This window comes from Zeus faber, assembly GCF_960531495.2.
Source record: "Zeus faber genome assembly, chromosome: 20".
Classification (NCBI taxonomy): Eukaryota; Metazoa; Chordata; class Actinopteri; order Zeiformes; family Zeidae; genus Zeus; species Zeus faber.
The window spans coordinates 23,232,516-23,257,909 of NC_137207.1; the positions used below are offsets into that span (position 1 = coordinate 23,232,516).

Sequence of the window (25,394 nt, forward strand, 5' to 3'; positions counted from 1 at the left end):
GGTAATAGAGGACGCACGTATGTAACTCCAAATGGGATGGGATGGTAGCTCAGGAGGTAGAGCTGGTGGTCTAGTGATCCAAAGGTTGCTGGTTGGACCCCAGGCTCCTCCTGCTAGCATGCTGTAGTGTCCTTGAGCAAGACACTTAACCCCTAATTGCTCCTGATGGCTGCGTCCGTCGGTGTTTGAACAATTGTAAGTCGCTTTGGATAAAAGCGTCTGATCTATGACTAAATGTAAAAAACATTGAGCGGCTGTTTCTTTCGTTTGAAGTGACAGCAACAGGAAGTAGCAAATATAGGACAAAAAAAACAACAACAAAAAAAAACAACTTATGGATGACCACTTTAAAATTCAATTAAAAGGCGAGGAAAGGATGTCATGCCTTTCGTGGTGAGAGAAGCAACATAAATATATACACAATTTATTTCTACTTCCACTTCTGCCTTTTCAATGAAAAGTGTCAAAGCTCCGTGTGGGTTGGGCTGCACGTCGCGGTTTTAATCGCTGCACGGGGTCAGTGGGTCAGGTGCCTCTGTTGTCAGCTTCTATGCCTGACCTTGCATGCAACAGAGAGATAAAGGATGTGTGTGTGTGTGTGTGCGCGTGTGTGATAAGGTGTGTGTGTGTGTGTGTGTGTGTGTGTGTGTGTGTGTGTGTGTGTGTGTGTGTGAGGGGGGGGGGGGGGGTGGAGAGGTGCAGAGTCCTTACATCTTTTCACCAACCCTATCTTATCTAAACACCACCCCTCGTTTCGGATCCTCATCTCCCAGCGGCCGCATCGTCTGTGTTGCCATGGTTACCCCCGTCTCTGGGACACCTGTTGCCATGATTAGACAGGTGTGAGGGGGTTATGAAATAAAATATCCTCTTACTCCCTGTTTACTTTCCAATTCCCAATGAAATCAGTATTTCCGTGATACCGTCGTTCGGTGCTCCAGTACTCCTGGAAACAGCGCTGCATCAGACATTTAACCCTTTCAAATGATTTTTGTTCGTTTTTTACTATGATATCTTTTTTATTATTATTATTTTGTATTTATTTTCTTCTTAATGCCTTTGTTGTGATTTGGGAGATTCCGTTTTTTTTGTAGCATTGCGGTTCCTGGTCGACTTTTCTTGAATCAACCCTTGAGAAGCCAAAGGGTAAAGGAGCAGTAACTAAGCCTGTCTCGCGCGCACACGCACACGGTACAGGGGTTGTACAGGACGGAGGAAAATCAACAGTCTCATTGGGTTGGGTTCCTCTTTAATGATGAAGATGCTCCTCTCCAGTTTGTGTCTCACCTTCCCACATCCCATCCGTGTGTGTGTGTGTATGTGTCTGTGTGTGTGTGTGTGTGTGTGTGTGTGTGTGTGTGTGTGTGTGTGTGTGTGTGTGTGTGTGTGTGTGTGTGTGCGCGCTTATTCTAATTGGCCCCCGGGGGAACTAAAGGGGACAAAAGGAAAAAAAAGAAAAAGAAAAACGTAACAAAAAGAACACCAATTCGTCATGCCAGGCGGCCTTTGACCCTCAATCAAACCGGAGTACCCGGGTATCCAAAACGACGGGCGGCGTTTCAGGGGCGTGCGCTCCCTGACACCGCCCGCGCTCCAACCTGCGTGCACCTACACACCACGTTTGGCTCTGTTAAGGCCACTGATCTACCAGATTGAGAGATCAGTGCAGCCGGACGGGGTGAGAGACAGACAGACATGTTGGAGGGATGCCTGCCGGTGTAACCAGAGGTCTGCAGAGATCCCGCCGGCTGAGGGGCCGAGGGGACTCCAACGGGTGTTTTGTCCCCACCTTTGTTTTTCGTGACATCCATTGATGCGCCGCCGTCTACAATGTCAGTGTCTCCAGCGCCATGCGGCGTTGGCAGGATTCTGTGGACACGGGCGCAGATCTGGACTCGCACTCCGCCCGCCAAAGGCTTGGTTGGCCATGCTCCCCGAATCAGTGAGGTGGATTTTACTAAATAAAGCGTTAACATTCACAACCAAAGATACGGAAAGAAACGTTTGGTCCAGCCGGATTTTTGGAAAAACAGATGAAAAAAAAAACAACAACAACAATCCGAGGAGAGACAGATTCCTGGAAAGGTGGAGCTGCTCGGCTGCCAGGGACAAGACGGGGTCAGAGGTCGCCCTGAGGTCGGGCCGCGGACAGCAAACTGGGACGACGAGCAATTACCAAAACCACAACACGTGGGGAACAACACACGGAAGCGCGCGCGCACACACACGCGCGCACACACACGCGCGCACACACACACACACACACACACACACTGCAAGGCGTCAAAAGTCCAGAGCCACTTCAGCGGTGAGGCAGCGTGTCCTGACCAGCACCAGGTAAAGGGTGATAAGCTGTGAGGTGATTCAAGATCAATAAGATCAATTAAACGTTACACGACGGACAATTTGAAAGAGACTTTCTTTGCCTCTGCCTTTAAATAGCTGCACTTTAAAAATAGATATAAATAAATAAAAAGTCAGAGCTCCTAACACCGTAGATCAGGGAAACTACTCCCAGCTCTACAACGCAAAGTGGAAAGATTTGGGAAAAAAAAGCTCAGGGAACCCGTGGGGGGAAAAAAATGGTTTTTTTTGCTTGTTCCATAGAGAATGTATGACACAGCTATGATCGCCTCATTGTTAGAACCATATCGAAACAGACCATTTATTAAAGGTATGGCCAAAAATTAAAAAAAAAACACTCATGAACTTATTCCAGTGAACTCACTCTCTCGCTCGGAATAACATGAAAACAACACTCGGGTGAATAACAACACAGTACGGTCGCGACCCTCTTTTGGTCGCTCTTTATCGGGTCATGTCATCGTTCCTTTGAGCCTGAGTCACTCCACGGCGGGATGAGGGTGACGACGACTGCAACGATTACTATTATTATTATTACTATAATGGATCATAATTATACGTCTCTCTTTCTTACCAGACAAGGGGGAGGACAGGGGACGGGGGTGGGAGCGGGGGACGGGGGGTTGAAGTGGATTTTTAAGATCAATTTTCTGCTGTGTCAAGAGTCCCAAAATCCAAAATCCCGGCAGCCCAACGGCAGAAAACGACGCCAAAAACATTACGCTTCCCAAAATCACAACCCCGTTATTTTTAAAAATAACTATTTGATTTTTCTATAATTTTAAAATTAAACATACATGATTATTTTTTTACATGATATATTACATAATGTATATTTATTTTTTTATTTTAAAAAGACAGAACACATAAATATATTATAACATATATTTATTGGAAAAATATTATTTGGCTATATTATTATTATTATATGATGTATATTTATTTTATAAAAAAAATAGAATATAAAAAAAACTGAAAAAAATATTTACAAAAAAATGTAAATATATACGGTGCATTATATACATATATTGCTTCATTTAAATAAAGGGGTCTCAGATTGATGAGGGGAAAAGGGCTGGGTACCCCCTGGCCAAACAACCACTTTTGCGTTATAAGATGAAACCGCCGATATTAATACAAATAATTTGGTGTGATGAATAATATTATTATTATTTGTATTTAGTGTTCTTTCTAATCTGAGAGCGCTAGATATTCAGGCCTTAAAAAGGTTCTCATTGGGAAGTGGAAAGTTAAACATTGAATTTACCCCATTTGGCTCCGCAAGCCCGCACAGATATTTTTAAAGGCTTGTGTTTGCTGACGTTTGGGCAAAGGGCAGTCCAGCGGTTTGACCCCTCCTTATTCAACGGGTGTATTTCCAAACTAAACTAAACAAAAAAAAAAATGCTGCACCTACGACTGCTCTGCCAGAACCCATTTTGTCTCGAGGAATATATTCATCCCAGAAATATGAACGAGGTTCCGGATTTAAAGCGGTTTTGCACATTGGAAGTGCGGATGGAAAAGTTGCAAATGCTTTTAAAAGTCGTGTCCGAGCTCATATATCAACCTTTTAACACCGTGAAGAACCCAGTTTTAGGACGGACCGGGAAATATATACTTTACAAAACTGATATTGTTATATGGGAATATATATTATGTAGTACACATATCGTCTATTATCACAATATTGCGATCCAGTCAAATGCTGTTTTTAAGGATGTATTAGAGTAAAGTCATGCAACTTTTTTATCTTAATAGACTCTTCTAACTGTTCTAAATAACATCATCATGTCATAATATCCACATGGCTCAGGATTGTTTCTCGTCTGTCACTGTTAGACAGCCACCCCCCAAAATATCGTCAAATCATCGCTATTGAGGTGTTCGTCAAAAAACATTGCCATTGAAGAAACACCTGAAGGTGTGTGAATACGGAGGGAAACAGGAGACGCGATGAGCCGCTCAACTTGGTATTTCTTGGTCACGGGTTTTCAAGATGAACAGCTCGTTTTCGTTTCGATTGTAAAACTGAACGTGAACCGCGGCGGCTGGTGAGACGCTGCTGCAGCTGGTGAGACGCTGCTGCAGCTTCTGAAACCTGGTGCGTGGCTCCGGAGCACGGCGGCGCCTCTTCCAGCTGCCTGCAAACAACATGTTATGAAATGAGTGTTTGAGGCCGAATGCCGGAGGGGATTCACTCCCTCAAGTCAGTCCCTCCAGGAGATGTGTCTCTCTCTCTCAGTCTCTCTCTCTCTCTCTCTCTCTCTCGCTCGCTCTCTCTCTCCCCCTCCCCCCCTGCTGTGAGAGCTCACCAGGGGGCGCTGTAACAACGTTTCAAATCAACACTCTAAAAAAAGATGGGAAATCAGCTTTTGTGTTGCAACATCAAAATTGCAAGGTGGCGCTCATTCATCTAATTGATCACTTCCAGGCAGGGCAGCGGCGCCGCGTTCGTCGGCGCAAGATCGCGTCTCACGATACGTAGCGGTGAAAGGTTTGACCCTCTTGGTTTTTTTTTCTGGAGATCCGGTTCTTGACGAGTTGTTCCATCTTCCCCGACTTCTGGTTGGTTGGGTTGAGTCGGTAAGTATTCACAGAGCGAGGGAGGACCTCATGAACAACGGACGTTCCTCTGAGCTGTGAATCCTATCATTAAAACTCAATTTGACAACTTGATCCCTGCTTCCCAAATCAAGTGTCGGTGGAGAAACCGAGAAGAGGTTGGATCCAAGCGGCTTCAGATAACGCACTAATGAATCCATCCCTGAGGGGTGTGTGTGTGTGTGTGTGTGTGTGTGTGTGTGTGTGTGTGTGTGTGTGTGTGTGTGTGTGTGTTTGTGCGTGTGCGTGTGAGTGTTTTGGGACTCGGGGGGTCTGGAGCCGGAAATCTTGGGACCTGGAAACTGAAAAAAGTCGCTGTGGACTAAAATTAAAGTCCTTCCAGCCAAAGCCAAAAAAAAAAAAAGGCATTTGGTGTAATTCATATTGAATGTGACCATTTACATCTTCATTTCAACCAAAATTAATACTTTTGACAGTTATACAATATTGTTATGATTCACGCATCTATCTGCCTTTCTCTTGCAAAATACATGTTTTTGAGAGGCTTAGGCGGAAATATCTTCTGGGATACGCGGTTTGCATCCTTCCGCCTGAATCAATATTTGTGACAGAAAAGAACGATTCCGATGAGGACCCCATTCACAACCCCACCCCACCCCCCCACCCCCCCAGGCCGAGGCGACCCCTCTCCCGTCTGTCGTCCATCGTTCGCAGGAAGTCCTTCCCCCACTCGCCGCGCGTCCACGCACGGGCTGAAGCCAGCGGACCAAGAGTCGGGAGAACGGAACGGCTCCTTTTCCCCCCACTGAGCGACCTGCGAAAAAACCGACTCTGGAAAAACAGAGGAACACTGGAGGTGGACGGCGGGGGAACACGTTCATCGTTTCATTAAAAAAAAGGTGTTCAATAACTGGGAGGCGGTCCTCGGAACGATGGCCATGCTCTGTAAGTGGAGCGGTTTCGAGAGCCCGGTTTAGTATTGAGTGTTATGTGAGAGCGGCGAGACGCGGGCCCCGCCCCCCACTCTCATCAGATTAGGGTGGAGGAGCACGGAGGAGACGGAGCACTCACACAAGGCCCTCGGTGTCAAGAGATCGCTGGTGAGAGTTGGCGAAGGTTAGAGGTGGGAGACATATGGACGGACGGACGGACAGACAGACAGGCAGGCAGGCAGACAGACAGGCAGAGGGATGGAGGGAGGAGGGGATTCGGCGACACACAGAATGAGAGAAAGTAGGACAAGAGAAGAGGAGGGAGACGGACGGACAGACAGACAGACAGACAGACAGACAGACAGACAGATAGATATATAGACAGATGATAGATAGACAGACAGACAGTCAGACAGACAGAGACAGACAGAGGGACGGAGGGAGGAGGGAATTCGGAGACAGACAGAGAAAGAGAGAGAGAGAGAGAGGGTGGAGAAACAAAGTGAGGGAATAGAAAGAGATGATCCAGTGAGAGAGGGTGTGGCCGCGTGGAGGTCAAGCAGCCTGTTAGTGTGGAGGTTATATGTGGGCTGCTAAAGAGGGACGGGGGGCTGTTTGTGGCTGTTCCGGCCCCAACACCTATTCAAACACCGGGGGCCTCGTAAAATAGCTTTCTGTCAGAGTAAGGGGGCCCCCGTCCTTCCTGCTGGGAACCACTATGAGGCCGCACTGGTTTACGGACAGTGGTGGAAGATAGACAGGCTGGCAGACAGACAGACAGACAGACAGACAGACCGATAGATAAAATAAAAAAATAGGCAATAATAATAAAATAACAAAATAAAAATCTAACAAAGAAAGGAAACAGAAAAACAAAAATTTATTGCAAATAAAAATAAAAAAAAACCAAAATTAACCCCAACCAAAGTTTTGGTCAAACTTAACTGTGAACTCGAACGATGATCTTAAAGATAAGATACAACTTTGCACGTACACCGATCGGCCACAACATTAAGAACACCTGCCTAATATTGTGTAGCTCCCCCTCGTGCCATCAAAACAGCTGTGAACCGTGGAGCCATGGACTCCACCAGACCTCTGAAGGTGTCCTGTGGTGTCTGGCACCAAGACGTTAGCAGCAGATCCTTTAAGTCCTGGAAGTTGGAGGTGGGGCCCCCATGGATCGGGCTTGTTGTTGCAGCACATCCCACAGATGCTCCATCGGATCGGACCCTAACCCCACCCATCCGCATGACGTAGAAGAAAACGTGATTCATCAGAGCAGGCCACCTTCTTCCATTGCTCCATGGTCCAGTTCTGATGCTCATGTGTCCATTGTAGGAGCTTTCAGTGGTGGACAGGGGTCAGCATGGACACTCTGACCGCTCTGCAGCTACACAGCCCCATACGCAGAAGCTGTGATGTCCTGTGTGTTCTGACACCTTTCTATCACAGCAGCATTAACTTTTTCAACAATTTGTGCTGCAGTAGCTCCTCTTTTGGATCGAACCAGAGGGGCTCAATTTCACCCCCCATGTGCATCAATGAACTTTGACCCTGTCGCCGGTTCACCAGTTGTCCTTCCTTGGACCACCTTTGGGAGGTACTAACCACTGCATAGCAGGAACAAATGGACCCTAAGACCCTTAAAGGCCATTATATCAATGTGATATATCGCCGTGACGCTAGCGATCCAGCTGGAGGCTGTGTGGAGAAGCCAGTGATCAAGCCGCTAAAGAACATCTTGTTGATGTTGTGCAAAGCGACACGACATAACCTGGTCGTTTAAACCTGCCCTGCCAATGCCGTCTCCGCGGGCGTGTCCTCCCAACAGAGGATTACACCAGTCAGGAAGAGGGGAGAGAGAGAGAGGGAGAGAGAGCGAGAGAGAGAGAGAGAGAGAGAGAGGGAGAGAACAAACAATGGCCCTGACCTTGTCTAGGTGTCGCCATGGTTACACGGCCTCGGTATAAAGCATTCCCCACTGTGCCGTGCTGACAGGCCGGCCCAGTCCAGGAGATGCTTAACGAGTCCTAAAAGCTAAGCAGCTAATACTGTACATCCTGCAGGGCACGCAGGGCACGCACACACGCACATACACGCACACACACACACACGCACACGCACACGCACACGCGCACACACACACACACACACACACACACACACACACACACACACACACACACACACACACACACTAAACGTTTAAATGTACATGGCAATAGCTGACAAACCACTCCATGAACGGGTAAACACTGAAAATAGGCCAAAACAGGATACATACTGTTCACTAAATATAATTACACATTGTTGTTATTGTACTGCACAGCAGTACACAAAATAACAACAAGTCGACTTGGAGCCTCTCAACAGTATAAGAAAGTACAAATGTGGAAAAGGAAGAAACAAACGTGGAAAGGATAGCGCATATAACAGATTCAATACAGTTACGTCATTGAACCAGTTGCCCACAACGCTTTGCTTTCATCGTCTGTCGTACATTGTTTGTATAAAGTCCCACATTAGTGCCGTCTGTGCGTGCGATTTTTAGATTTTCCTGATCACTTTTAAAGCACATCTGCCTGACTCCACACTACATAACAGACATGTTGACCCCCTATGAGCCAGCGCGCAGCCCTAGATCCTCGGGCGGGGCCCCCTCCCCCCCCCCCCCGGTCGTTCTAAAGTCTAGACTTAAAACTGAAGGTGACCGCGCCTGTTCTGTCAGGGGCCCTCGACTTTGGGACGACCTGCCCGAGGAGATACGGCTGGCAGAATCTGCGCCTTCCTTTAAATCGCTTCTCAAAACCCATTTTTATTGCTCTGATTTCATGTGACCTTGCCCCTTTTCTTTATCTGTTTTATATATTTTTTTCCTTTTAGTTTTTATTTCTTATTAACACATTTATTCTTATTGTCTCTTTATCCGCTTTAACAATTTAATGAATCAATTTAATTCCTGTTTATTAATGTTCCTTTGCCTTTAAAATTCATGATCTGAACACTATGCTTTTATTTATCTGTCAAAGCACTTATGTAAACTGTGTTTTTGAAGGTGCTGTATAAATAAAGCTATTATTATTATTATTACTATTATTATTGATATTATTATTACTACTATTATTGTACTTATTACTATTATTATTATTATTATTATTATTAATAAACTGTAAGCATGCGAGGCGGGTAGGGGGCGATAATATCTCATAAAACTTGACGTCAAACACCACAGAAGAACATGGGGAGCATGCAGCGCATTGGGCTTCTTCCTAATAGCCACACACCGCTCTGTACTGTATGGACGCAATTCCTAAAAGTCGCAAAGAAAACACTAAAACGTCCGTACGGGTGTGGACGGCGCCTGAGTCACCTCATCCGCCCCAACAGCTCCCGGTGTTTGTCTTTTGTCCCCTAACAAGTGGAGGTAAGCGACATTCGGTTTCCACTTTCAAGCGCGTCCCAGGCGGCACTGGTTGGTCTGGTCTGTTAATGACCCGTTCATTACGGCGCTGCCCGGTCAACACACATGGTCTCAGCAAACGTTTCCGACGACAAGTCGACAAAAAAACACCCCCTCGCCGCCTCGCAGGTTCTCGTTGAGGAAACGCCTCCTGCAGTGCAGTCAGTGCTGGGACTGTCCTGTTAACCCAGCGCTTCCGCTCTCCGCTCATCGACGGTTTTTGACCGGGAGAACCCGGTCGTTGAAGGTGAAGTCCGACGTATTTAAATCTCTCCGGTCATAATGTCCGGTGAAAATAATTCCCTCCGAGCACAATTTGAACTGGGTGGATCGTTTCGATGACAACTTCCGCGGATCTGTTCATTTCCGCGCACTGCGAGTCGCAACGGAGAGCCAATCCCTTTGGACGATCCAAAGCGGATCTTTCACCTCCGGCCAATCAGGTTTGTCGATCTAGAACTAAGCCCCGCCCCCTCCCTGGTGGACAGGTTGCATTTATAAATAATTGGAAATGTAAATATTCATTGTGTAAAATATGTCGATGGGACGTCGTGACGAAGACGGACAACACCACAAACGTTATGTATTTAGACCTACTTGGCATATTTATTTTGTTTTTGATTGGATCAAAATGTTGTTTCAGTGAAATGTTAACTAAAGCGGCTTCACTTGTTACTTATTGTTCACGAGCGGAAATTACTTCATTTCAAGTGGAAATATTTGTAATTTTTATCTATCTATTTTTAAAATGGCGTTAACTGGCCAACTTTTATTTTGAATATTCAATAAAAAACATCATACATCATCATGCCTGGATGATGTCATTCTTTATATAACCTGCTCATCAATTGTTTTCCAGCTCAAACACAGATCGTATCTGACCGGAATCTCTCCCGTTTGTCTGGGAGATCTCCGAGCGCACGTTGACCGGCACAATTTTTTTCTGACGGAAACTCTTGAATTAACCCGACCGCACTTAAAAGCCACTCGCCCCCCACTGAGAGGCTCACGACGCACCTGGCCCTCAAAAGGTCCGGGGGATGGAAAAAAAAGGGCGACGGACGGCAGACAGCCTCCGAAAGGTAGAGTGTATCAATCTGTGGCTGGTTCGTGGGACAAAAGCGGGACAGGTGGCAGGGAACTAAATCCCAACTAAACTCCCCTCCCATGAGCTCATCTCCTCTGGGCTTAAGACAGCCTCTGGGTCTGGATCTCCCTGGAGAGCAAGGGCTCCGGGAAAACCCCCGAGCCAGCCCAGGACGGGCAGGAGACAGGAGAGTCTGCCATCGCCGCCTGACTTAATCTGTCTGTCGTACCTGGAACCCTCGCCGGCAGATGGCCTGTTGCACAAACATAGTCGGGATGGGATGTTTTAGCTTGGTAAGCAGTTCTGCGTATTTACCGAGGGGGTTAGCGGTAAGATTAGTAGTAGGATGGGTGGTGTGCTGGTGTATTACTGCAGGAGTATGTTGATGTGCGTGTTTCTGGGGGGAGGGGGGCCAGCAGCTTGACCAGGGTCAATTGTGTATCAGCCCTGTTGTGCAGGAAAATCTCACCTCATCAAATATTGTGTTGATCATAAGTTATATAGTACATTACGTTTGGTTAGTTTTTTTGGTTTTTTTTTTTGTAGGTTGTTTTTCCACATATCGCCGCTTTCTTTGTTATATTCGTATTCATGGCAGCGCAGGTAACAGCCGTTCTGCCTTTTATGTGACCTGATAAATACAGTACCTCAACTTTACAGTACTACTTCATTCTACCACTTTGCTGTGGGCTTTACTGTACCGCCGCCGCTGAGACACTGTTATCAACTTCTCCCCAAAGCAAATTCAATAGCTTTAAATAATTAAATGTATAGGCTACACTGTATACGCTGTAGTTTATACACCCAGAGGGCGCGAGGGGGAGAATAGAGTTCATGAACACCAAGTACTTGTCATACAAGTCCATGACGTTCCTCATAGGCAATGGCACAAACAATCAACGGCAATGTTGGGATTTAGTTAAGACTCATTGCCATACCCCCCACCCCCAAGAGCTGATCGAAAGGCTGAAGTCCGAGTTTTATTTCCATTCCTTCCTTTACGTGTAAAAAAAAAAAAAGTACCCGTGAGCACACCAACAAGGGCCCGTGTCGAGGCGGCTGTGTCAGCATCACACCGACCCGGTCATGACCCCCAAACCAAACAACCAAACCAGCCGGAGTCCCGGCCAACCCTAATGCTGTCACGCTGGATGCGAGCGCCGCCGGTGTTCTATGTAACAGGCGGTATAATTGAATTGCTTCTGGGAAAGCAAGAGATGGGCCGGCAAATCGGATCTGTGTCCACCACTCGCCGCTAATTCTGAGGATCATCTGGCTTTCTGCTCTGCTACGGGAGACTCGCTCGCCAACAACCACGACGACCATCACTCTTCATGTAAACAATGCGATTTTCCTCCCCTCTCCGTCCAGGGCTTTGTTAGGGCTGCACCACCAAGAAGCGACTGCCACCGCTAACACCTCCGCTGTCGCCTTTAACCAATTAGCCCGAGTTGAGATACACACCCCAGCAACTTCCCGGTCACAAAGGCTTATCATTATTTTCACCAGCTTCATCATCGTCGTCATCAGGCGCTTGCCGGTGGAGTTGTTAAGTGGTCTCCTGGAGGGACATTGACTGTGTGGAGCTGTAATTGGCAGGAGGCAAATGGGTTCTTTTGGGAGTTCAAACATACAACACTGTGTGCGTGCATTGGTTGGGGGGGGGGGGGGGGAGGTACCCATATCTCATACTTAAGTGGAGGTATAAAAACCCCAAGAAAACAGTACACCTGTAAAAAAAGTATTTAATTTACTTTATAAGTTGACTTACTATGTAACCAAGGACTGTATTAAAGTATCGACAGTGGAAGTACTTGTTGGACATCATGGCTTCACAGTTCTTGCAAGTGAAAAATGAGACATTTGCAAAATGAGACGCAGCGGAAGGAATGTGTTAAGTCCACCCAAAAACAGCATAAGCAACAGAATAAACGCAGGTACGTTTGTCCCCGGGGTGCTCCTTGTGACCATCAAAGCAGATATAACGAGACGAGGTCAGGACTCACTGACCGGGTCACGACTTTTATCTGGCATCCGTAGCTGCACCCCGGTGATTCACGCTGGCAATCCAGCGTGAAAACATTGATTACGAGTGGAACTGGTTGTTCCGACCACGCTGACTCACCACTCCTCCAACTAAATGAGCCTCTCTATGTAAACCACGGGAGATTATTCACTCCAACTCACTCCAATTTCCCTTAAGGTTCCCTCGGAAAACAGAAAAAAAAAATCTTGTAATTGACACTCAATGACGTCTTCAATAACTGCCGACAGCCCATGACAATGGCGTTGTGATGAAATGCAGGGCAAGCCGGGGCGGAAGCGTGAGTCGCGAGGACGGTAAATCTCGGTGTTCTATGACAGAAAACCACCATATTTTCTGCTCTGAAAAAGACACAGCACCGGTGTGTGGCTCTCCAAGCCCGAATTGAATCCTCAAGTCTCCCCGGTTTGAGTGGAGCTGAGGCTCTGCCGTTCACCTCAAGGGGGGCGTGGCCAACGGGCACCTCGGTGGTGCGCCACAGTCTGCGGTTCTCGCATACGGTCAAGGGGAGGAAGGAACAGGCGTACGGTTTCGGCCGTTTTAACGCTGGAAACCTGTTTGAAAATATGTTTTCCGGAGTCTCAGTGCGTTATTGGAAAGGCCACTGGACCGTGAGTGACACACGGGTCTTGGAATAAAGACTCATCATGGGTCGTCGGGGCTGCCCCGCCGGCCTCGCCTGGCGCGACGTGACAACTGAGTGACACAGGACAACAGCCGCCTCCATGGAGGCCCCCGCAGATGCATTATAGATGGACGGGATAGTGCAGACCCTGTCACGGGGCCAAGGGAATGGGCGTGACCACTCTAACGCGCACGCGCACGCACACACACACACACACACAGCCATCTGACCTGCTCGTCCACTCTGTGGGCCACGACGGTGGCCGCGTCCTCCTGCTCGGCATCGCTCAGGGGTCGGATCCTCAAGGCAACCTGGAGGGAGGAAGGGGGGGGGTCATTAGGGGAATTAGGAGGATATGGTCATTCCCGCCCGTTCAATTCAGAATATTTATTTATTCAAAATAGTATTTCGTAGCATTTCATGGACACACCAGTGCAGTCTTGGTCTAACCGCTCCTCCTCATCGATCATACACAATTTTCTAGTTCTATGAATTATTTTTATTATATTTTATTTTTGCTAAAAAGTACTTCCTCTAAAAACTCCCTTTTTTATAATAATGTCGCATTACATATTAATTAAATATACAAACTATAAGGATATATACAAATGTGCAGAAATACATAAAAGATCTTTAAAAATGACAAAAACACATTTCGTAAAAACATTCAAAAAGATATTCCACAAGACTTTGTGTGCGAGTGCCCCAAGGATCATTTGATCAACTTAAAATGAAAGCACAACCAACCAACACACCAACACTAAGTTTTGAGTGCAAATTAAAATCCCTTATTATTGGTTTTGTGTTGAAATAAAAAATGATGGGATGTTTCCAACAGGCTCCCTCTAGCTGCTCCTTACTTCTTTCAATAAAACAATTCGGGAGATTAGAAACCAATAACGGCTGTACAGCTGATTTATTTCATAGAGCATAAGAGGAGCAGAGGCAGCGGAACTGAGAGCCGTTTAAATTATTCAGATCTGGGCCAAAGGACAATGAGGGAAGCAGCGCAGGGCTGGAAAATGTGTGCACTGATGACATAATAATAATAATAATTATAGCTGCAGGCAGCAATACACAGTGTCCAGCTAAGTCGTATTAGATACAAATTAGTTTTCAGAGTTGTACGGACCCCAATTACAAATTGTGCTGTTGCTCAACTTTACATCAGCATTACAACATAAAACAAGTTAGTTTTCTGAGTTTCCATTGAATGCGGAATCGGCTGATGTACTGTAATGACGCAAATCTTGCGCGTCCTTGTGACATGCAGAATTACCACTACCACTCGATACGCGTGTTGCTTGTTATTTCTTTATCCTAAAAATCAGAACATGGCTGTCTACTAGCTGTAGTCCACAGAGTCCTGCCTCAGGGTGTCTCTCTGGAAGGAGATCACTCCGTGTGGAGGTTCCCAGCAAACACGGCTCCATTCAAACAGATTCAACTCTGCATGTCGCTCAGAAACATTTCATCAATTTTTCTAACTTTTGGGACTAAAATAAAACTGACCCGATTTGGACCCGTTGCTCTGGAGCTGCAAAGGAACTCCAAGTGTGAGGCCACAAACACAGAATATGTTTTGGACCGTTTTGGACTCCTAGAGCTTGTATGTACTAACGTCCCTACCCATCAACGTGCACTTACATCACTGCGTGTTGCTCTTTTGGCGTAACTAATGAAATTACGAGTTTCTCGCTAATTTCTGCTCCAAATGTAGATAGATATTGATCAAACTCGAATGACAAAACTTCCATGTTGCTCTTTTGGTGTAACTAATGAAATTACGAGTTTCTCGCTAATTTCTGCTCCAAATGTAGATAGATATTGATCAAACTCGAATGACAAAACATCGCAGTTCTAGCGAGACCTCAACCATGTCTGTGGGTTCGGCGGTTGTCGAGGGCCAGACACTTTTAGACAGAAAATGCCAAGGTGAAAAATAATAATAATCTGAGCAAATACAAGAGGGGTCCAAGAGGCCGTCTTTACCCCTCATTACTAATAGTATTACCACTGCTAAAAATAATAACCATAACCATAATAACATAGTAGCACCCATTGCTAATAGCATTACCACCACTACTAATACTACAATTAACAATAATAATAATAATAACAATAATAATAATAATCACAACATATTAATGTAATGGCTAATATCATTAACAGCACTAGCACTACCATCATAATCATACTAGTAGGACCCATTACTAATTGGATTAGTGCTACTACTACTAATACAATCCTCATAATGTAATACAACCCATTATACATAGTATTACCACTGCTCATCCTATAACTACTACTACTACAATCCTAATAATGTAACACAACCAATTGTACAAAGTATTACCAGTATTATTAGTATAACTACTACTACTAATAATAATAATAGTACAACTCATTAATGCTAATACTCATTCACTCAACCACCCATTAGTATTACGATTACTACAACAACTACTACAAACCATTACTACTACCACTACTACTACTAATAATAATACAAAATATTATCATTATTATTATTATATACTACCACTGAACAACATCAAAATAAGGACAATGATATGAAAAATAAAGGTAATGATTGCTCGTATGAAATATTCAACAAGAGCTCCAGGTTTCGTCTGTTTTTTATTGTTTGTTTACTTCGGTGCAGACGCTGAGGTCACACTCCACATGATGCACACGCACAGACCAAAAAAAAAGCCCAAAAAAGCCAAAACAAAACAAAAGTTAAAACGGCGCCACGGTCGAGCGGACTCACGGTTAACTGCTGGTCCTTGGACTCCCCCGTGTCCTTCATGGTCCCTTCAGGCGGAGGAGACGCTGGGACGCGTCGGGCAAACTGGGCGAACTGGCCGACGCGTCATCCCCCTGCGCACCGGGGGTGGGGTCACCTGCGGGAGCCTGCGGAGCGAGAGGAGAGCACCTGTGGAGGAGGCGCCGGGCGGCTCCCCGCAGCGCTTCGATCAATCGATTAATAATGGAGCGCACTTCATCGCGCCGTTCCGCGCCCAGCGCCCCCGGCCATCCCGGTGGCTCCCAGTCGCCTGGGTTACCGGGCGATGCGTCAACAAAGTCCGTCTTTCTACTCCAGGCGTGGGGAGGCGCGCTGTGTCAACAGCAGGTACAGTAAACCGTGAGCGCTCCACCCTCCTGCTCCTCCGCCGGGTGGGTGGGTGGGGTGGCGTGTTGTCCCTGGAGATGCTTGCCCGTGCCCGTGTCCGCGGTGCTCTTTCTCGCTCCGTGGAAAATCAAGCGGCGGCTGAGTGGCCGGCGCAACGTGGACCGCGGTGGTCCAGCTGGTGCCGTGACGACACCTGCTGGACCGGAGCGGAGCTTGTTCACCTTGTTACACCGGGCCCCGCCCACTGCGGGCCCCGCCCACTGCCTTATGTGGCCTCATGACTGCAGGGGTTGATTCGTTGTAATTTGAGGCTTTTAAGAATACCATTATATAATAACATCAACAATAATAATATTTCATTTTTCGTTATTTTTTTTGTCAATCCTATGTTGCCAAATATTACCTTTTTAGGTTGTGCATATTTTTCCACTTCTCTTAGATCTGTCTGTATTATCTATCTGTCTTATGTATTTGTCTGCCTGCCTGTCTGTCTGTCTATCTGTCTGTCATGGTAATGATAATACTTGTACTACAACAACTTCTACTACTAATAGCTTATTTTTTGTTCTTCATTTGGATAATCATATATCGCCAAATAAACAATTTTTTTATATTTTGGTTACGTTTTATGTGTATTGTATATTGCAATTTAAAAGACATTTCGGTGTATCTCTATTAACAATATTACTAATAATAGTACTACGACTCCTAATTATAATGTTATAACCATCATCATCATAACATCATAATATCAATTTAAACACCTGATTTTCCATTGGTTTAGTGCATATGTTGAATTGAAATCCGGAAGGAGCCCAACCGGCCCAGTGGCCCCAAGGACATTTCATTTCCGAGACCCCTGTCCTCAACCTTGATAAAACCTCTTAATATTGAAATAAGCAGAGTGTCCCCCCATTGGAAAGTTGTGAGCTGTGCGAGATGCCGTGTGAGGACTTAAAGCATACGTTAAATATGTATGAGCAGCGGGGAGGCCCGGTGGTCGGTGCTCTTTGGCATTTGGATGCATTAAGTATTAACAACGAATCAATTATATGTCAACTCATAGTCAGGTTTGTACTGAGCTGAGGTGTTAACATTGCAATATCAAAATAAAGTGCCAAACAAACACATGTTTTACATTGAGGAAAAAACAACAACCCAAAAAACAAAAAAAATACATACCTTTCAGCAATGCAAGGTCAGTTGCATTAAGAAGGGCTTCAATTCTCTTGCTTTTTCACGCTTACACAGCCAGAGGTGTATCTCCACTTCTACTTCTACTATCTACAGCTACCACTGCTATCCACACTACTCTGAATGAGCTGGACTCTGCAGATACGTGACGACATCCACACTGTGACATCATAATCGTACGGTGTCCATAGCAACAGTAGATTTACTCAGAATGGAGTGTGTGTCTAAGCAAAATAAAAATAAACAAACATTCAACCTTCTCCTGCTCTCTCCTTATTCCTTATAATATATTGTTAAATCTGGCCCGTAAATTAACTTTAAAATCACAAAGCTTCGTTAATGCACGCCAGGCAATTCTACCTAATGATTTCACAGTATTAAACAGAACATAAATAAGAAGATGAGGTGTCTATTTTTACTGGAGTATTGATTATTTATATGACATTTTTCTTAACTGAAGAAAATAAAGTAATAATAGGCTTCTTGATGTAAATTTTCATTTTTACATTTTATTTGTATTTCTTTTAATCAAAATCAAGATCATCATTATTTCAGGTACTATGAAGTAAGTTAATACTGTATATAAATAGCGCAAATGAATATTCATTCAATATGATAGCATCAGGTAAAAAAAAAAAAAAGTCCCATTTGGGATGTTCTGTTCAGTTCTGGGCATAAAACACATTCATGTCAAAATGATTCATCTGGGATAAATTACTCTTCACTGGTGTTTTCCTCCTGAAATGAGAAAGCAAAAAACGATATATTAAAAAGCTGTTAGCAGTGTGAGTAATCAGGTTATAAAGAAGGAAAAAAAAAGTCTTAAAATACCTGTTAGTGTTGAATAGCAAGTAATATCAGAGGCAATGACGTCTAGAATAAACTTTGGTCCTATCACGATGACTATTGAGTTTTGATGTTCTTAAAAACATAAAATAAAATGCCGATGATTCCCAGAAGCATTGACGTGCAACAGTGTAGAAAGAATCGCCGCATGGTTTCTGCCCTGACTGCGTTTCAAATGACTCACTGCCGTGAGTCATTATTTTGTGAGCTGCGGCGGCAGGGGGTTCAGCCCCAGCGACTGCGTCGGCCTCCTGCTGATGTCTTGCGGTAATGATTCACACGAAGCAAAGTCTGCAAGCGATAATGTACAGGCAGCCCATCATTATCGCAAAATAACCCCCAGGGGCCAGGGCAATCACACCGAAGGAGGTTATTTTGTAGATAATGACCGGCTGGCTGCACATACATTGAGACAGAGTATTGATTTGAAAGGGTTTTATAACTACTACGGCAAGTTTAAGAGCTTCCGCAAAAAAAAATTTTAGATTAAATTGTTCAACATCGCAAACTATTCCCCGTCCAAAAAGCAAACCTACCTTTCTTTATTCATGTGGAATTGGACATATCCACATTCATCTCGTCATTTCATTCTAGCGTCATAACATGTCGTCGCGTGTGAAATGGGGGACGTGAAACCAGCAAGGGAGTAGTGGTTTGCCTATGAAAACGGTCATAACTGACCGCTATTGACCAATCCAAATTGAGCATTCCACAGAGCGACAGTATAATAAACTTAAAAAAATAAACGCTGCAAGCAGCGATAATCAGGTCCTGAACGGCAAGTGTCGGTGGAACCAGAGAAATCGCCCAGGAGGAGTTGGCGAAAGTGAACATGACTAAAAAGTGACAAAAAGGTCACGTAAACACGGCCTTTTTTCGAACATGGAATTGGTAGGAGACCACGGGGCAGACCCAGAACACGCTGGAGAGATTCAAAGTCAAGTTCAAGTCCAAATGTCGTGATTTTTCTTTAAAAAAAAAAAGTCATTAGGTTTGAGTTTATATTTTATTTCCTAGAGGGCGCTAGAGAGACATTTTGCCATGCCCATGCAAAGGCCGTAAGGCCGTTTCAAAAAGCTGATTCAGAAATGCCGAGGAACAAGAAGAAAGACGGAGCAATAACAAGAGGGTCTTCTCCCACATTCTGTGGTTCTCGGACCCTATTAAAAGACGGCGCGCTAACCTTGGTTTTCTGCTGCTCCACCTCTCTCTGCTTGAGCTCCGAATTGACGATGGCGAAGAACTCCTCCTCGGCCCGCACTATCATCTCCTCGGGGGTCTCCTCGCCGTCGTAGTCCATGCCTGCGGTATCGCCCTCCTTGCTCTGCTCGGAGCGGCTGCGCTCCTTGAGGCGCATCTCCCGCTGCCGAGACTCCAGAATCTTCTCCCGCTTGGTCTCACGCTCAAACATCTGGGTGAGGAGGCAAAGAGGGACAGGACGATGGTCACTAACCTTCTAGGTTGCCTTGGCTACTCGGTCAGGGAAACTATCTGCAAGCTGCAAACACAGCCTGACAAGGTATTTATCATCACAGTGCTCTGCTTACATACCGGACTTAAGACCAGTGCCTTCAGTCAGACTTAAGACTGACTGACGGACTTCATCACGTCACAGTCATATCGCTCTAGTTCCACAACTCACTTAAGACCAGTGACTTAAGTCAGTCTCCAGTCAGACTTAAGACTGACTTAAGACTCAAGTCTCACTTGAGACTGCATCAGGTCACGGTCATAGGCTGTACTTCCATAACTGACTTTAGACCAGTGACTGTCAGACTGACAGACTTAGGTTTGTCTTAAGACTGCATCAATTTACAGTCATAAGCTCTAGTTCCATACCTTACTTAAGACCAGTGAGTCAGTCAGTCTTAAGTCAGACTTAAGTCTGACTTAAGATTGCAAACTAGGATGTTATTATCCAATACTAACATTACCATAAATTGACTTTGGAACCCGAGTTCAAAGTGGTAAAACTGCAAAAACAGTGAAAACAAATGAGTCTTACTTACAGCAGAGACCAGGGCCTTCTCGTTTCTCTGTAGCGTACACAGTCCAGGGGAGAGTTCAAGCAATGTGGTCGTGCCGCGCTGCGACCCACATGCCAGGAAGTGTCCGTTTTCCTGAATCTGTAGGCTGCATATCGCCTCGTCACACACCTGACAACAACAGCAACGACAACAACTTCATGTGTTTCACATAATTTACCGCAGTCGAGGGACACAACATTCACCGGCATGCAAGGGAGCCTACTTTGAGGCTGAGCGTGGGGTCATTCTGCTTGAACAGGAAGTCCCAAACGTCCAACGTTCCGTCCATCTTTACGGTGGAGAACACTGAGGGTCTGACCGGACTCCAGCAGGCGTCTGTGAGGTAGGATGTTTGGTATCTGCAAAGAGTCCAGACACAAAGGTCAGCGTGTCAGTCGAATGTGAATTCAAGGTCTGGTGTGTCGTTTAACGTGCCAGTGATCGCAGGTTTCTCTAGAACCCCAAACTTACTTTGTCGACATGATGGACGACTCCTTGATGTCTTCGGACCAGACCCGTGCCGTCCAGTCTCCCACGGTGAGAAAGTTCTTGGGGAAGAAGGGGTTTCTCTGCAGGGCGTATATGGGGCCGTGGTGACTGCTGTACGTGCCCACGATTTTTTCTGAGGGGCTTTTGGCCTTGCGGTTGCAAGATACCACAAGGCCCTGTTCCGTCCCCACCATGAACTTGGTTGGCTATGAAGACGAGATCAAAACACAACAGGTCTATTTTGTACCATCTGCCGGTGGGAACACATAGGAGTTGATTTTCTACTTTTTTTTTTTGCACCCTCCATAGGCTCACCATGGTTTGCTCGAACTCCAGGGAGATGGCCCCCAGGGCATTGTTGATGTTCTGCTCTTTGCCCAGGTCCAGGACGAGCATTTCCGTCGGGTCGCTAATCTTTCGGATGTCCCACCAAAGAATCTGAGGGACACAGACACGGCTCAGACTTTCCCTTGTGTTACCTGACAATCACGCCGCTGACCAGGAGAGGTCGGCGAAAGTGCAGCCTGACCTTAGGTATCGGACTTCGCTGTCTAAGAGAACAGGAGGGGTTTTGTGCCACTCCGGATCTATTGTGTCCGTCTCAGCTTGAGAAAGAGATAAGGTGACCGGGTCTTTGTGGCGGCGCGGGGACTTGACTGACCTGTCCATCAGTAGAAGCGGAGAAGGTATCGGTTCCTGTCTTTGAATGAAGCCAGATGACTTTGTAGACGGGGTCCTCGTGGCTGTTCTCTATTTTGGATATTTCCACCGGCTGGCTGCCTCTGCGGGTGTCCCAGTAGGCTGCGTGGGGAATGCACGAGGGCGGTTCGAGGTTAATCATAGGTTCACACCGATGTGTCAAGAGATACCCGTACAAACAAGCTATGCCTCGCCCTGGTATTAATCTCGCTATGTGACATTTATACAAAAGGAAAATGCCTTTGTCACTTTGGCCACACGACCAGCAGACTCGCCGAAAAGGTCAGGGCTGTGGGGCTACAGCAGCCGTCCTCTATCACACTTTATAAAGAGCCAGAAGTTCAGTTCAATTCTGTGCATAAAACCGTGACGCTCACTGTGGATAAAAGATGTTTGTCGGAGGAGGAAAATGTGGCATGACCCCTTTATTATTTTGAGATTTTCTGAATGAAAGCCTTGGGTTTTATCTGAGATACAGCCGCTGTGTGGCCGCATCACGACGCATGGCACTCACCAATCTGTCCGTTGTAGCAGCCCCCAACCAGGATGTGCGAGTCTTTCGGGTTATAAGACAGGCAGACGAGAGGAGACCCGGGCTGTATAGCCATCTCTGGTTTGTTTGGATTTTCTGGAAACGCAGAATTTTAAAAGGCAAAGGTAAGATACGCAACCATCTCTTCCCTCATGCTATTCCGCTTATGACCAGTGAGCTGTGTTTGTATCACTCAATCACTGTGTACCTGTTCACACCTGCACATTCACTCGTTCATGCACTGTATATACTTAAAAATTCAAGATTAAATACTCTATATTTCAATATTTCAATAATTCAATATTTATCCATCAGTACCTTTGCACCTTCTACCCTCTTGCACACGTTGCTTTCCCATTGCACACATTATAAATATTTGAATATTTATGTTTTTCATTTTCATTTTATGTCATATGTATATGCCATGGATATGTCATTATTTTCCTTCAATTTTTTCTTTACTGTTTGTTCTGTATATAATGAAATTCTGTATGTCAAATTCCTTGTATGTCTGAGCGTGCTTTGGCCAATAAAGCCTCATTCTGATTCCGAGGATATATTTTTTAAATCTTATAATAACCAAAGACACCGATATACAGGGGTCGGCCATTATACACTGTATGTCAGTGGCTGCCATTTTGGCTTCGTAATCCTGCTCCCATACCGATCCTTCATAGAAGGTACTTTCATCATTGACGATATTGTTCTGTTATTTGACTGACCCGTCACGTACCCAGTTCCCAAATGTAGGAGTTGTGGCTCATGTCTCTGGTGGCTTTCTGGAACTCCAGGCAGGAGTAGGACACGGCCAGTTTGTGGCTGCCGTCGGGATGCCAGGACAGACTGGTCGCAGTGCGCTTCACTTTGTTCGGATCTCTGCAAAATATACACGCAAAAAATGTTACATTCAAACTCATGGTAATTCACTTCATTCAAATTGTTTTGTAATTTGTATTTATTATGATATGTGATAGTAAGAGTATCGCTAAGATTAATGTTTATCGATGATGGCAGACCAGTCATCACTGAATACATACATAAAATACATGTTTGTATTTTGGAACATAAAAAAAATTGCATTAACATTTTCTTTGCAGTAATCTGAAAATTATTTGTATTTATTATGACTGTTGACCGTTTGGCTTCTTGGATCATTTTGGTGATAATTTTGGTGATGCTGGTGATATTCCAGTGAGAGGACGCTGGCACCTGAATAGATTGATGGTCTTGGCCCAAGGACACTGCTGTGCTTCGTCCTCCTCACCCTCCTCATCCTCAAAGTACTCCTGGTAGATGTCAATGGCGTTGTTCTGTCTGATGCAGTGTTCCATGACCTTCAGTACACAAGGACAGAGGGAGAAAGGAAGGAAGGAAGGAAGGAAGGAAGGAAGGAAGGAGCTCTGCATGAGTAGGAAAAAGCAGCAACTGAAGAAGAAAAATTACTTTGATTAATCTCCGTGGGGGTTTAACCCATCCTAACTATCTAGGAGTAATGGGTGGCCATAGCAGGGTGCCAGGGAATCAACTCCAGATCTAGAGCCTCAATGCCACGGGCAATGGTGAAGGGCATCAGATCGAGAGCCTTAATGCCACGGGAAATGGTCATGGGCATCAGATCTAGAGCCCCAATGCCATGGGCAGTGGTCAAGGGCATCAACTGGAGTGTCTCGCCCTAACACGTGTGGTCTTTAGGAGGTCTTTATGGTCTAACATGGTCTTAAAGAAGCTGGACCAGCGGATGGAAACCCACCTGAACATGGGGAGAAGATGCAAACTCCACACAGAAAAGTTATTCTAAGCCAGAGCCTTCTTGCTGTGAGGCAGGAAAGGTGAAGGAGACATATTTAACGCATCGGGGAGGAATCCGACTCCGGCGCTGGCCTCGTTGAGCGTCGAAGAGCAGCTCTGGACACTTACGCTGCCCAGCTGCAGGATGCTAGTGGTGTAGTGCTCGTCTTTCTCCACTTTCTTCCTGAAGCGGATGGTCTGCTCCATCTCTTGGGGGTTGACGTCCTTGGGCCAGCCGCCCTCTGTGTGGTTGATCCCACGGGACTCAAAGTCAACGTGCTCTGTATTGACCTGAATGAAGAAAGGAGAACAGGAGTCAACTAGTGACCTCAGTAGGGGGGTACTGCCCATTGTTCCGACGGCCAATGATTCTGAAACCCCAATAGTCTGAAAAATGTCGGGTTAAACAACTCTAACCTTATACCTAAACTTAACCATAAGTTTAGGTATAAGGTTAGAGTTGGGTAGGGTTATGTCTAGGGTGTCGTCCATGTCCTGTGGAACATTTTTCAGACTATTGGGGTTTCGGAAAAATGGGCAACCGGAACAAAGGCATGGCACCAGTAGGGGCAGGTGGCAGTTAGTCAGTACAAGTAACAGGATTGTAGTATTACCAATAAAAGTGTCTTCCAGTAGCAACAGCAGTCAAAAGTGTAATATCGAAAAATTTGTACTCAGTAATATCAGAAGTGAACAACCAAAGAGTGACATACAATGATGGCAGCAGTCCATAATACCATTATTAATAAGGGTAGTAGTGCTAATGATATAAAACAATACTCCTAAGTAACAACAGCGATGTCCATGATCCCACGATGAAAGTTAATCTCACTCACAACAAGGGCCCCTGTTTCACCGGCATATTAGGGACCGTCTACAAATGACTCACTCTTATTTAATGTGTGCATGGGTTGGTTTTGTGTGTGCACGCTTGGGTTGTGAAACATTCCGAGATCTTTGTCCCCGGTGCTCACCTCATGCTCGGACATCTGCTGGGAGCACTGCAGGGGGACGTCGCAGGGGTCTCTGTCGATGAAGAAGGATGCCAGGGAGTGGTCCGGCAAAATGTCCACGTGCAGCTCGGCGGCGCGGTCCGAGAAGTTGCACGGTCGCCCAAACTCACTGCGCTTCTTGGTGTATACGTAGACGAGGTCCATTTTATGAACTGTTCAAAAGGTAAGGGGAAACTGGACTCAACACAAGGAAAAAAGAAGGTGGCAAGCTCTGACAACTTCTACGAGGTGCAGAAAAGGCGGATTTTGGGTGAATTTTGTCAAAGAACAAAGTTCCATACAATGCTTGGAAAAATTATTTGCAGGACCAATAGAATTCCCTCTTATCATCAGCACTACGCACACTTTTAGTTTAACCACCATAACAGCCCTCCAACAACTAGGAGTCGACACTATACATTTAGGTAGCAGGCCCCCTCCCACTGGACCGTAGAAAAATAATTCATCAGATGATTTGATGCAGCTTCAGGTAGCCAGGAATGTTATTCACAGTGTGCGACCGGCAAATTTACAAAGGGTTAAAATTTCATAGCCCCAAGTCAATCAGCTCAGTCGTCAGAGCCCCAGCCTGATACGCCGCCATCTAGAGG

At 45.6% G+C, this 25,394-nt stretch overlaps 2 protein-coding genes across 2 annotated transcripts in view; both read right to left on the reverse strand.

Moving 5' to 3' along the window:
- Nucleotides 1-15,892, reverse strand: part of kif19 (kinesin family member 19) — a gene marked incomplete at both ends in the record, with an annotated part of 38,828 nt that extends 22,936 nt beyond the window's left edge. Inside the window, 2 exons of the mRNA XM_080021460.1 lie at nucleotides 13,311-13,391; nucleotides 15,854-15,892. Of these exons, the coding sequence (XP_079877586.1) occupies nucleotides 13,311-13,391; nucleotides 15,854-15,892 (120 nt within the window). The remainder of the gene's footprint in view (nucleotides 1-13,310; nucleotides 13,392-15,853) is intronic.
- Nucleotides 15,893-18,124: 2,232 nt separating this feature from the next.
- dnai2b (dynein, axonemal, intermediate chain 2b) lies at nucleotides 18,125-24,948 on the reverse strand (the record flags this gene model as incomplete). Its single annotated transcript, XM_080021308.1, has 12 exons — nucleotides 18,125-18,148; nucleotides 19,440-19,667; nucleotides 20,266-20,412; nucleotides 20,507-20,642; nucleotides 20,755-20,978; nucleotides 21,088-21,210; nucleotides 21,434-21,573; nucleotides 21,986-22,099; nucleotides 22,737-22,879; nucleotides 23,213-23,337; nucleotides 23,921-24,082; nucleotides 24,766-24,948. The coding sequence occupies 12 exons, from the start codon at nucleotides 24,946-24,948 to the stop codon at nucleotides 18,125-18,127; spliced, it is 1,749 nt and encodes a 582-aa protein (XP_079877434.1).
- Between the last annotated feature and the right edge of the window lie 446 nt (nucleotides 24,949-25,394).